The sequence below is a fragment of the Watersipora subatra genome, chromosome 8, assembly GCF_963576615.1.
Source record: "Watersipora subatra chromosome 8, tzWatSuba1.1, whole genome shotgun sequence".
NCBI classification, from domain to species: domain Eukaryota; kingdom Metazoa; phylum Bryozoa; class Gymnolaemata; order Cheilostomatida; family Watersiporidae; genus Watersipora; species Watersipora subatra.
The window spans coordinates 14,201,578-14,214,493 of record NC_088715.1 but is presented as its reverse complement, the minus strand read 5'-3'; the positions used below and the strand labels follow the sequence as shown (position 1 = coordinate 14,214,493).

The window sequence follows — 12,916 nt, the reverse complement described above, 5'->3', positions numbered from 1 at the left end:
GTATTGTGATTGTTATAAGAAGCTAAATCTGATATTGTATGAATAAGCTGTGATTCACAGCTGTGGTTTTTGCGGAAACCATGTTGAGTTTCACTTAGGATGTTGTTATGATCGAGAAAGTTGCGTATGCTGTGAGCAATAATATGCTCAATTAACTTCGACGGGACGCTAGTCAGAGAAATTGGCCTGTAGTTAAGCGGTGCTTTTCTGTCGCCTTTTTTGAAAACAGGTACGATGTTTGCACATTTCCAGTCTCTTGGAACACACCCTGTATTTAGGGAATGTTTAAAAATTAGTGTCAAAGTAGAAACATCGTACAGTATAATGCAAAAATGTTAAAACAGGTAAGGCTAGATGGTGAATGGTATTATTAGTCAAAGGATAGTAGGTGCAGTTTGAGTTTCGCTCTAAAAGATTGCAGAAGAAGAGTTCTTAAATGAGTGCAGAGGCTATTAAATGAATTTAGCAGCTTAATATTGAGTTTGTTGTGGTTTATGGCACCAGGTAATTTAAACATTCATAACAGTGCACCGATTGACAGTGCACTGTTATGTAATGATTAGTTTTCAGTTGAATACATATCTTCAGTTGAATACATATCTTTTTATGGTAAAGCTGATTCTTACCTTTGCAAGCAATTATTATGCAGTACAACTACCTTAACACTTTCACTGAACCAGTACCTGTACATGTAATAATCAATTTAGTTCCTACTAGCTAAGCAAAAGCGTACAAACTGAACATAGTCAAAATAGAATAAGACAACAAAGCAAATTTAACACTGTTGTTATGTGAATTCGGATTAATTAAGCATCACATGAATTCCTGCCTAAACACCTACAACAATTTCTGCCAAAAAAACAACGCACATGCACACATACAAAATATGAAAAATACTTATAACTAGTGTATCTAATACAAAAATGCTATTTCAGATTAACAATAATTAAGTAAACACTTGGGTCATAAAATTGTCGTTCTTAGATCACACGGTAACGACACAAGGATATACGTTCGATGCACGGGTACTACGTGCGTTGCGAAAGGCCTTTCGCAACGCCGTAGTAATGTACCTATGGTTCAATGGCTTTTAAAACTATACAGTTGATCAATACATTCAACGATGTCAAAATAAAAAGACTTCTTAGTAATTCAAAGAACACGTCAAAAACAACTTCTTCACTACATTCGGTCAAATAATCAAGCTATCTTGTTTATCGATTGCTTCCCGCACTAAATCCATTATAGCTCCAAGAATTTTTCTAGACAACGGACTACAACTCATATGGCGGCATATTGTACCCCATTCTTATAAACACAGTTCTAAAACCAAGTAAGGCAATGTCAAGGTAATATATGACCAATGGATTATAAAGCAACTTGTTTGTTGGTACGGTTTGACCGACGTGTACGGATAGTCCGCCAGATAACGCAAAATAATTACGACATCGTGAACATTCACCAACTAAATACATGTACATGTATTTGGCGAACCTAAATGCTCTTGCACCAAAATGCGAAGTTTTCAAATTAAAGCTCTTGCCGATTTATTACTGTTTATATTTTGTATGCTGAGTGAAAATCAAAGAACAATTAGTACTTAGTATAACCAATTTGGTATTGAGTGTACTAACTATGGATACGTTTGTATTAGGGTGAAGAATGTGTTCAAAGCAAACATTAGCCATCAACGAATGGTTCAAGGACATAAATCAGTATCGTGGTTAGTTGTTCAAGCTTTGTTTTGTAGGACCTCGTGCAACATTTTTTATGTATAGTACTGCTTATTTTTGTTTTGTTATTATGGTAGTTTGCACTCATACTACTGTCAATGTTAGTCATTTGCTTGCTTGCTTGCTTTCATTTTATAAGTACTTGCTTATGCTTTTTCCTACTAGGAACATTAGAACAGAGACAAATGGTTTGTTTCTATAATTCGAATTATTAATCAGCATAAAGCAGATAAGATAAAAAATTTTCCACTAAGACCGCACACTGTGCGTTGAACAAGCGTGAGAACAAAATTCCAGATTTTTTTTTTTTTTTTTTGTAAAATTTTTTTCACTTCAACTAAGCATATATTTAAGATATCAGTTCTCTTATAGTTTTAGGCCAGAAAGATTGGTAGAATTGACAATTTTTAATTAAAGGAGTACATGTGCCTTTTTTCTGTTTCATGTCTGAGTTTTGTTAATATCTGTGACTAATGATTTTTTGAGTTGTTCAGGACATCACTTAACATGTAGTTTGTGTTCTAGCAATTTTTTTCCTTTTCAGTAGAGATTGAAAACCTGTGTCTTCTCTTATTTTTGTAAAGCTAACAAATCCTTCTTTCTAAATATACAACACAAGGCCTGATTCGGAACTTGTTTTAGTTTTTTAACATACCTTAAATATGCCATACGGCATTAAATGCATTGTTTTCATGTCAGCTAGTAATTCAACTAGTTTTTGATGTTTAATTACATTTTTCCCTTTTTGTATTTGCTATATGTTTGATGGTATAATATTCTACACCATTGTGTTGTTTCGGACTAACTTGTTGATGAGTGTATTTTATACAACTTTTGAATATTTGGCAGTCTTTACAGATTTTTTATGCTAAAATTCATCATTTTCTGAAGTTTTACAAAAGGCACAATCAATACTAAGTTAAATTATTGAATTCTGATTTGTTATTCTAGATGAATTGCACAAGTACAATGTTGTGCTGAGGTATTTGGTCTCTAAGACTCAGTTAGAGCTCCAAATTAACAGTAGTCTGAAAGCACAAATGATTTTAAATTTACTAACATTTAATCACTTTGATAGCCCTCGAGGCATGTAACTTGCATTGGAAACCAATTTTATCATGATTTTAGTCGTTGCTAACACATTTCTTATTTATGGAGTTGCTTTACTACATGGAGTTGTCTTCATACACATGGTATCACATATAACATTACATTAATAAACTGACTTTTATTAGAGAACTTGTCGCCACAATTTACTATTTAATATTTACATAGATTATATGTAATTCAAGTTATAATTTAATTATATATTGGTTATATTATTATCAATTGCTTTAAACTGTCATGTCTTCCAAAGGTAGTTGTTGTCCTGCAGATAGGGTTGAAATTCAACAGTTTTTCCAAGATGCCAATAAAAGAACTAAAAAAATTAGCAGCATTGTTATTTTAGGTTGTTATAATATTAGTTTTGTAAACGTGGTCTAAATGCTAAAGTTCAATTGAATAAAAAACAAAATTCACCTAGTTAATAAAATTTTATAATTAATATAAATCATAAGTTACATACATAATTTGCAGAGATTTACTATTTTCATTTGGTTGAAAACTGAAACAAAGCATAAGTATGTCTATATTTTATAGACTCATTAATGCTTCACTTTATAGACAATAATATTCTTTAGAGACCGATGATAAAAGTCTCTTGATCTCCCAGCTCCCTAAGAAATGGCAAAGGCATGGAGATATCATCTTGTTTCCTAACACAGCCTTTTGTCATGAGTGGTGGTCAGAAGTTACATCAGCTCAATGGACAGGTATTCCAAAGGACTTCCTAGTTAAAACTTGAGCATCAACTAAAAAGCAAGATTGTAAAAAACTCAGCTTAGTATCACAATATTTCAAATTTACAGACAGCATGTGTATTTTTATAAATATTAATCTCTTCACGTCAAGCTTTTACGATTCGTTCGTTTATGTGAAAAACTATTTTGTGTAAGTTAATGTAGGTAAGTCCACTTGCAGAATCTAGAGTTCTAGATGCCATCAAATTAGATTATTTCGATCTCTAATTTTGCCTAACCAGAAAGGGAATATTTTCTTAGAGTTATTTCAGAAGAAGAGCTATTTACTTGGTGCCGTCACATGACAGCATTGACCCAAAATATAAACTTGATTGTGTTTCAGGCTAATTTTCTGTTGAATGTGTTTAATCTTCATTTAGTCAAACCCTTTGTAATAGAGTGTAATCTCTCCACTAGATTTAGCTCGGAGGCTGAAAGTGCGTCGACTTGGGCTTATGGGAAAGACATTATGTAACGATTTTAGACAGCCTACAGTACGACTCCTCCTGGGCACTGATGGATGGACTGAGCATGTGGATAACCATGTGAGGTAAGTATTGTTAACATGAGGCAGAGAGTATACGATACTAACATCCTAATTTCACTGTCTTTACTAGTCAACAGGCGCTGTGTTGTAGTATCTATGCAGCATTTTCATTTATCGTGCATATTATTATTTCTAGTAAACTGTCGTCCCATGCACTGTGGGAGATTGTCATGTGTTATTGTGTATGTGAATATTCGAGTTCAATTTTCTATTTAGGTTGAATAGCGGTTGTTGAAGTGAATGCTTTCAGCCAAAGCAGTTATTGCTACAGAAAAGGCAGGGTCATCAATAAGCGTCTGCTGAGATTTGGAAATACCTGATGCAAGAATAGCCTTTGCTCCCAGAGTTGAGAATAAATTAGACTAAGAATTAACTGATGAAAAATAGATCATCTGTATAGCTGAGTGTGTTTAGTAAGAAGAGCCTCCCGGTAGCATAAAATACTTCATCATCTCTCTATAGTCTCTTTCTATGGTCTCTTTCTATGGTCTCATTCTATGGTCTCATTCTATGGTCTCATTCTATGGTCTCTTTCTATGGTCTCTTTCTATGGTCTCATTCTATGGTCTTATTCTATGGTCTCATTCTATGGTCTCTTTCTATGGTTTCATTCTATGGTCTCATTCTATGGTCTCATTCTATGGTCTCATTCTATAGTCTCATTCTATGGTCTCATTCTATGGTCTCTTTCTGTGGTCTCATTCTATGGTCTCATTCTATGATCTCATTCTATGGTCTCTTTCTATGGTCTCATTCTATGGTCTCATTCTATGGTCTCATTCTATGGTCTCATTCTATGGTCTCTTTCTATGGTCTCATTCTATGGTCTCTTTCTATGGTCTCTTTCTATGGTCTCTTTCTATGGTCTCTTTCTATGGTCTCATTTTATGGTCTCATTCTATGGTCGCATTCTATGGTCTCATTCTATGGTCTCATTCTATGGTCTCATTCTATGACCATAAATACTTGTGTGGTCCAGGTACAGCTTTGATGTCACAAAGACCATGTTCTCTTCTGGCAACATCACTGAGAAGATGAGAGTTGCTAAGTTTGACTGCTCTGAAGAGGTCGTTGCAGATTTGTATGCCGGAATAGGCTACTACACGCTACCATATTTAGTTCATGCTGGAGGTGAGTGCACGGCTGTTCACAGCGTCATGAAACGGCGATTTAATTGTTTGATGGCGATTTTTAAGGTAGGCATTTTCAAATTGCCACCATTTAAAGAGATAGTGCCAATCGTTTAAATGATATAATCGTGTACTGGCAATTTATCTCACGCCTGATGATTTTCAGAATGAGCGATACTGGAACTAAAACACGAAATCGTACGGTTTCTAGACTTATATTAAGCTCATTCCATATCCTTACTTACACACATGGGCACACTTACAAAGTCTCTAATCATGACAAACACAAAATAGTTGCTTTTTCAAGCTAAAATACACAAAAAAATATTAACAAAATTTTAAAAATTCTTTCACATAATAGTACTAAATTGCGATATATCGCTATGATTTATTTGTAATATCAAATCGTCTGGTGATTTTTGAAAATCATGATGCTCCATTCACATCAGGGGTTGATATGGTTGAGATAATATCGTAAACATGTAAACTCAATAAGGAAATTTTAAGGCGAGGTAAAGGCAAAATGTATTTCATTTCATTATCCACACATACAATAAAATATTTATATGGTTGACAGTATTGAAATGATTGCGCTTACTTAATTATACATGTATATGTTGCCATTATTAAAAATTTTCATAAAAAACCGGAAACAACCCTTTGATCTCTTCTGAGTGTGTTATCTCAGAGCGGTTAACAAAGCATGCACCTGTTACACTGAAGACCTGAGATTATTAAAAGTGATTCTCTCATATGTTCAGAATTATTCGCACAAACACCAAAAGTAAGATCGTTCAATATTGGTAGTGCAAGCAAAGCTATTCTATCCTCATGGCATATGTCAGAGTAAAAGATCCTTGATGCACTACGTTGAATCTGCTCTTTCTTTCTTTCCATGTAGATGATAGAACTGTGTGCCAAGCAGGCGCACTTATGGTGCAATTTATGACTATTCATCTATCTAATCATATCCTGGCGTACTCTTGTCTTGTTCCAGCGTCACATGTTCATGCATGTGAGTGGAATCCAGATGCTGTGGAGGCATTGAAGGCAGGATTAAGGAAAAACAATGTTGTCGGCAGATGTACTGTGCATAGTGGGGACAACTCTCTGGTTAGTGCTGTTGTTAATTACATTTAGGAAGCAGTTCTTAGGCTTCTGGTTTCAACATATAATGGTGGCCATTAGTGCTGGGCACGAGATAATAGATATGTGGTTAGTGTATTAGCAATACAGTTCAGGTGTATTGGATTGAAATGCTACATTATATACACCTGGGAAAGGTGGTCAATCAATGATATATACTTGTATATAATGGTGTATAGGTGTATCTATTTATATATTTCTCAAAGTATGTATGTGGATATGGGTGTCCCTCCAGCTATAGCTATTAAAATCTTGGAATTAAGAATGCGTACCGAAAAAGATTTGATCTCAGCCCTACCGTTCACCAGTCCAAAGCCGTACCAATTAGGCCAACGAGATTGAGTTGCTAGCTTACTGAGATAAATCATTATATGAGAGCCAATACCCAATGGCTTTGCGTACTAAGCAGGGTGAATATAGATGGTGTATATGTGTATACCGATATAGATATATATATCGGTATATATATATATATATATATATATACACTAGCCATATGACCGGCGTTGCACGGGTTTTAAAAACAGCTTGTAAACAGTGGCAGGCAATGCAGTTGCCATTGGCTAATTTGAGTAAGCTACTATCCGCATTGCTAAACTTACTAATAAGAGTCGTGAGAGCAAGCTTTAGTGATGTTGCAGGTGGCATATGCACAGTCGCTATGCGTATTTTAACCCGAATAGTGACTCATATCGTACAATGAATCTATTGTGTCTCGTGTAGCCTAAGAGGTAGCTTCTCGCCTTTTGAACAGGAGGTTTCAAGATCAAATCTTGTGCGAAATGATTTTTCATTGTTGGCTTTTAATAGCTATAGATGAACAACAAACTTTGAGATTTATATACATGCATGTATATGTATATATATATGCCAGTTTATATATCGTTATGTGGTATATACCGATATATATATACCGGTACGCGTGGATATCTGATACCAGTTGGTGTAGATGTTTGCAAACACCTGTTGGTGTAGATATTTGCAAACACCAGTTGGTGTAGATATCTGCAAATACCAATAGGTGTAGATATCTGCAGATACCAGTAGGTGTAGATATCTGTAGATACCAGTTGGTGTAGATATCTGTAGATACCAATAGGTGTAGATATCTGCTGATATCAGTTGGTGTAGATATCTGTAGATATCAGTTGGTGTAGATATCTGCAGATATCAGTTGGTGTAGATATCTGTAGATGCCAGTAGGAGTAGATATCCGCAAATACCAGTTGGTGTAGATATCTGCAGATACCAATAGGTGTAGATATCTGCTGATATCAGTTGGTGTAGATATCTGTAGATACTAGTTGGTGTAGATATCTGTAGATACCAGTTGGTGTAGATATCTGTAGATATCAGTTGGTGTAAATATCTGTAGATATCAGTTGGTGTAGATATCTGCAGATATCAGTTGGTGTTGATATCTGCAGATACCAGTTGGTGTAAATATCTGTAGATACCAGTAGGTGTAGATATCTGTAGATACCAGTTGGTGTAGATATCTGTAGATACCAATTGGTGTAGATATCTGTAGATACCAGTTGGTGTAGATATCTGTAGATATCAGTTGGTGTAGATATCTGCAGATATCAGTTAGTGCATTTTATGTATGTATTTTGCTTCGTATATTACGGTATAGGGGCACCTGTTCACTTTGGTTGACTGACTTAGACTGACTTTATCTGTTCTATAAACATCCCCTGGGCAAAGCCCAAATACATTGCTTGTTTTATAAACAGTCCCTGGACAAAATACAGACACACTACAGTAGATATCTGTAGATACCAGTAGGAGTAGATATCTGTAGATACCAGTTGGTGTAGATATCTTCAGATACCAGTGGGTGTAAATATCTGTAGATACCAGTAGGTGTAGATATCTGCAGAAACCAATAGGTGTAGATATCCATTACCTTGTTAGGAATCTCACATTTACAGGCACCGATAGAGGGAGTTGCTGACCGAGTCAACCTTGGCCTTCTGCCTAGCTCTAAACCAGGCTGGAAAGTTGCATGTGCTGCACTCAAACCTTGTGGTGGTTATTTGCACATCCATGACTGTCTCAAGTGAGTTTTCTGAAACAATTGGCAGCTCATACTGTCATCTCTTTGTATGGTAATTCGTCAGCGAGTAATTGTACAGACTTGACTAGATTTGACATATGTATAGTTGAGTTGAAAAACAAGAATAAGGGTTGTTTTTTGTTGAGTAGTTAAAACGGAGCAGTGGACCCCTGCCATAGGACATTAATTCGTTCTGGTGTTAAGATCGTTAGGTGAAATTGTCGTATAGACGGGTATAGGAACCTATAGTAATTATCTAATGCAAACCCCGGTGAAACATCAAAATTTTATAAACATATGAAAAATTAATAATAACACAATATTATGGGAACTTAAGTTACTATAGTTGCCTAATTAGTGGTTATTATCTGCAATAAAATACAACATTACCATGTACAGTACTGCATAGAGTTCTTACCTTCAGGACAGATGTAGTGGCTAACAGCCGTGTGAAAAAGACTTGGACAGCAATGCGTTTGGTACCCTAGACTTTTTTAATACTACGTAACTTAATACAAACTTTTAATTTAGTTTAATTGAAATTTATTTATTAAACAAACTCACTTGAAGCTAAGTTTTAATATTTTACTAAAATTAATTTCAATTTTGTCATCTTAATTTTTTATTACCTGTTATTGGTTTGGCGCTTTTTGCCTCGTTTACACTATAACTTTTAGCCGTCTTTATTAAAACTTTTTTTAAACTAATTAAAAAAGAAAAACGGAGCAATACAGTTGAAGTTTAAACTTCAGAGTGACAAGTTGATGTCGTATGTTGGGAAAATGATGAAACAAGGGGCTGGGAAAACTTCGAGTTTCACATTATAAGGCAAGAGACCGTAAAACAGATATCGTAACCCTGGGGTCCACTGTAGTAGACAGTCGTTGTAGTCTAATCTGCATCATGAAAGTCATTATAATCTTGCAGTACGAGTTTAAGGCGTTTCCAGTCCGACACCGTACAGCAATTTCCTCATTATGAAGCAATTTTGTATGCATTAAAGTAGTATAAAAAATAATTTTTTTCAATCCCAAAATGCCTGTTTCAATTTTATTTTTTAAACTGAAATGTTGCGATAAAAAATAGGCACTACCGTACATGTAATATGAGTAATAAAGCTGCATGCAAATAGTCCCGTGTTATTAATCCACTAAACGTAGAACAAAGACCATCTAGGCGGATGGAAGGTGAAGGAACTGGTAATAGGTTATTGTCTGTCACTTAATCACTCACTTTTTTCACACTAAACACAGTAAATCTCTAAGTAGACGAAACGGACTACACTAGACGCTCCTATAACATAATTCCAAAAAAAGTAAAAATTTATGCGAAGTTTTCGTTTCGTACTACGTAAAAATTCCTTATAACCTAGTGTCAAGGTGGGGCAACTTCTCAAATTCGATCTAAATGTTAACATATCTTGCTACACTTGTGAGAAAAAATGATGCACGTATAGCCTTATATCTATTGTACATGTATATGCAATTTCCGTGACATTCTAGTTCATCGTGGTCATCAGATGTGTCGACAAAACAGAGTATAAGTAACCGCGCAATTGTTAATACTGTAATTACTTGAAGGCGATCGATTGGTGCAGGTGTTACAGCGTCGGTCTACTAATCTAAATGTCAGGAGTTAAAGTATCGTCGAAAGTTATTTTTTATTTTAACCTTGACCCCTGAATACAGATAGACGACCGACATATAGACACTACTCTTTTTATAGTAAAATATATTTTTATTTTGCTTTATTGTAGGCGTATAAAATATTTGTTTTCAATTTTACTTTGTAAAATAAGCTTTACTGTCTAAAAAAAATGAACAAATCGTTGTGAATGGACGTCAAATATGTGCGTTTCCCACCGGCCCGTATTCCCTGGGGCGGCTGAACCGCCCCAACTTTTTAGGGATTCTTGGCGGCTAACTACTAAGAGTTGAAGTCTAAGCTCATTCATGTCGAATTTACAACTAATTTACTAGCAACTAGCATTCTATATTGTCTCCGTGGTGGTCTCGCCGAATGAGTGATTTTGTGAGACTTTGTTAAGACTTAGAAACTGAACTTTATTGCTTATAATGGGGGTGTAAAGAAGACCCCCGAACTTGCATTTTCCTTATCATAACATAACCGAATCAAAACATCGATGAGGAGCGCTATCGGGCAGGCTTGTCTAAATAATCTTCTAATATTACCCATATATAAAGATGTTGAAATACATGTAGATACAGAATCAGTTGTGAAAGTTTTCTTCCATGGACACATTGACAGAACAAGAGCTATTGCAATAAAGAAGTAATAGCTCTTGTTCCGTCAATCTCCCTTACAGAAATCTGTAGTGTCATGAGTTTTATATCGTTCGTTGAATAAAGAAAAAGTTTTGCCTACCATGTACCATAAACAATATATTTATGTAGATTCTGATGCTTACAATTGATTGCATTTATGCATACTTTGAGGGTTGTTGATGCTTAAAAGGTCTAGAGCTTCAGGGTGCTGCCCAAATTCCGTTGGGGGGCTTACACCTGCCCCCAAACGCCCATATGTTCGTAACTAGTCACCTAACATTTGCAGCCGCCCCAATTTGCAACCAGGGAATACAGGCCTGGTTCCCCATCAACTTATTGTAAAATCACCGCAGTCATTGTCTATAAAACCAGTGAAGTTGATCAGAAAAAGGAGACAAGTTATCAATACAAACTAATAATATTATGGTTATGGTACAGCCTACAAATTAGTCAGTTTACATGTATTCTGTTCCTATAACGTAAAATCCCTATAACGTAAATGTTCCTTGAACAGATTATTTACGTGGTACATGTAGGAGTATCTACTGTATTCATAAGCAGAAAACGCTTGTGATTTTTTACTTCAAATTGCTCTCGTAAACTCAGGGAGCGAGGACTGCTTTTAGTTGCAACCTATGAGCTCAGTCTATGTTCTTTATGTTCATCAGTGTTTTTTTATAAATCGATCACATTAGATAGCCTCTGTAAGCATTAGTCAACCCTGCAAATAATAATCACTTATCCTGCAAATCTTTTATTGTTAGACAAGACGAGTATTATAATTGGCTGCTCACTCCTATAGTTAATTGAAAAAAGTGAATCAGACTTCACAGACATAACAGCATTGTCTTGGTGTAGTTGTACCCTCCTTGAAAAAGCAACTCCAATTAAACAATATTTTGTTTGTGTTGTCTAATTTTTCCTAATTTCTGATGAATACCTGCTGTTAGCAATAAACAATTACATCAATACTATCTGTTGTTATGATCTGATTGTGTCCATTTCTTTTTTATGTTGAAGTCTGATGGTCATTACATGTTGCACATGTCTCAGTGACACTTCATTAGTAGCGCTTGTTATTCACTGAATAGGTATTGCCTCTTTTCCTTTCATATCAACTCCATTTATTATAACACTATCGTTCCTCCAGCACCAAAGCTATGAGCAAGCAAGAGGCAGAAAGATGCTACTCTGAGGAAACTGTCACAAGCATCACTGACCTGCTAAGGAGTGTCAAACCTCATGACGGTTAGTCTAATTCATCTCAATCTACTGTAGAAGATGTTAGTTTCTACGGCAACATGCATAAGATACTGAGTGTATCATGACCCTCATTCATAGGCGAGTTGTAAATGGAAAAAATTAAAATCTCTGTCTGCTTATGGTTATTTTAAGTCTTAGTGAAAGGCTGCGGGTCACAGCGCTATTATAACAGACTATTCATCTGTGTCACCATGGTGATAGGGAAATGGTTGCCTGATGTAACTTGTATTCGTTATTAAGTTAACAAGCCCAATTCGTCATGTGATTATTCCCTAAAGGTGAAGTGCTTATTGCGAGCATAATATAATTACTGTCAAGGAATTCGTCATGTGATTATTCCCTAAAGGTGAAGTGCTTATTGCGAGCATAATATAATTACTGTCAAGGGATTTGTGAGATGACCATTGCCATGAGTCAATCCTGTCAAAGCATCAAGTGTTTCAGGGTGCCTCAAACCATTAAAACCCATGTACTATCTCATTTTTAATGATTTTCACTTTTAGACTGGAATGTAAAAGCGATGCATTTGGAAAAAGTGAAGTCATATGCGCCCCATATAACTCATGTTGTTCTGGATGTCCGGTGTGCTCCAATCACTTGACCTACCAGTACAGTCTACTAGTATAGCATGTGTAGACATTAACACACTACACAATCACCCAGACTACATTGAGTATATGTGATACACACTGAACACAGAATATATTTTGTATATATTGTAAATACTTTTCTTAATAAACATCTCTGAAAGTCAATGGTAGTGTTATGAAAATGCAAATACTCGAGCAAGCACAAAAATGTATATTCCTTTTTTTGTCTGCTGTTTCACTGTCGAACCTTTGTCTAATCAACACAATAAGTTACAAGTTGCCACATGATCACCTCGTCTAATCATGAAGACAAGTTGTTTCT

The 12,916-nt window shown here is 35.4% G+C and overlaps 1 protein-coding gene across 1 annotated transcript; it reads left to right on the top strand.

Annotated features, from left to right (window-relative positions):
* The first annotated feature begins 1,549 nt into the window (after nucleotides 1-1,549).
* On the top strand, nucleotides 1,550-12,632 carry LOC137401512 (tRNA wybutosine-synthesizing protein 2 homolog). The gene is made up of 8 exons (XM_068087900.1): nucleotides 1,550-1,723; nucleotides 3,416-3,547; nucleotides 3,992-4,124; nucleotides 5,101-5,252; nucleotides 6,249-6,364; nucleotides 8,332-8,459; nucleotides 11,892-11,989; nucleotides 12,508-12,632. Exons 1-8 carry the CDS (start codon nucleotides 1,663-1,665, stop codon nucleotides 12,603-12,605), a joined length of 918 nt encoding a protein of 305 aa, XP_067944001.1. The 5' UTR covers nucleotides 1,550-1,662; the 3' UTR covers nucleotides 12,606-12,632.
* Nucleotides 12,633-12,916: the final 284 nt, after the last annotated feature.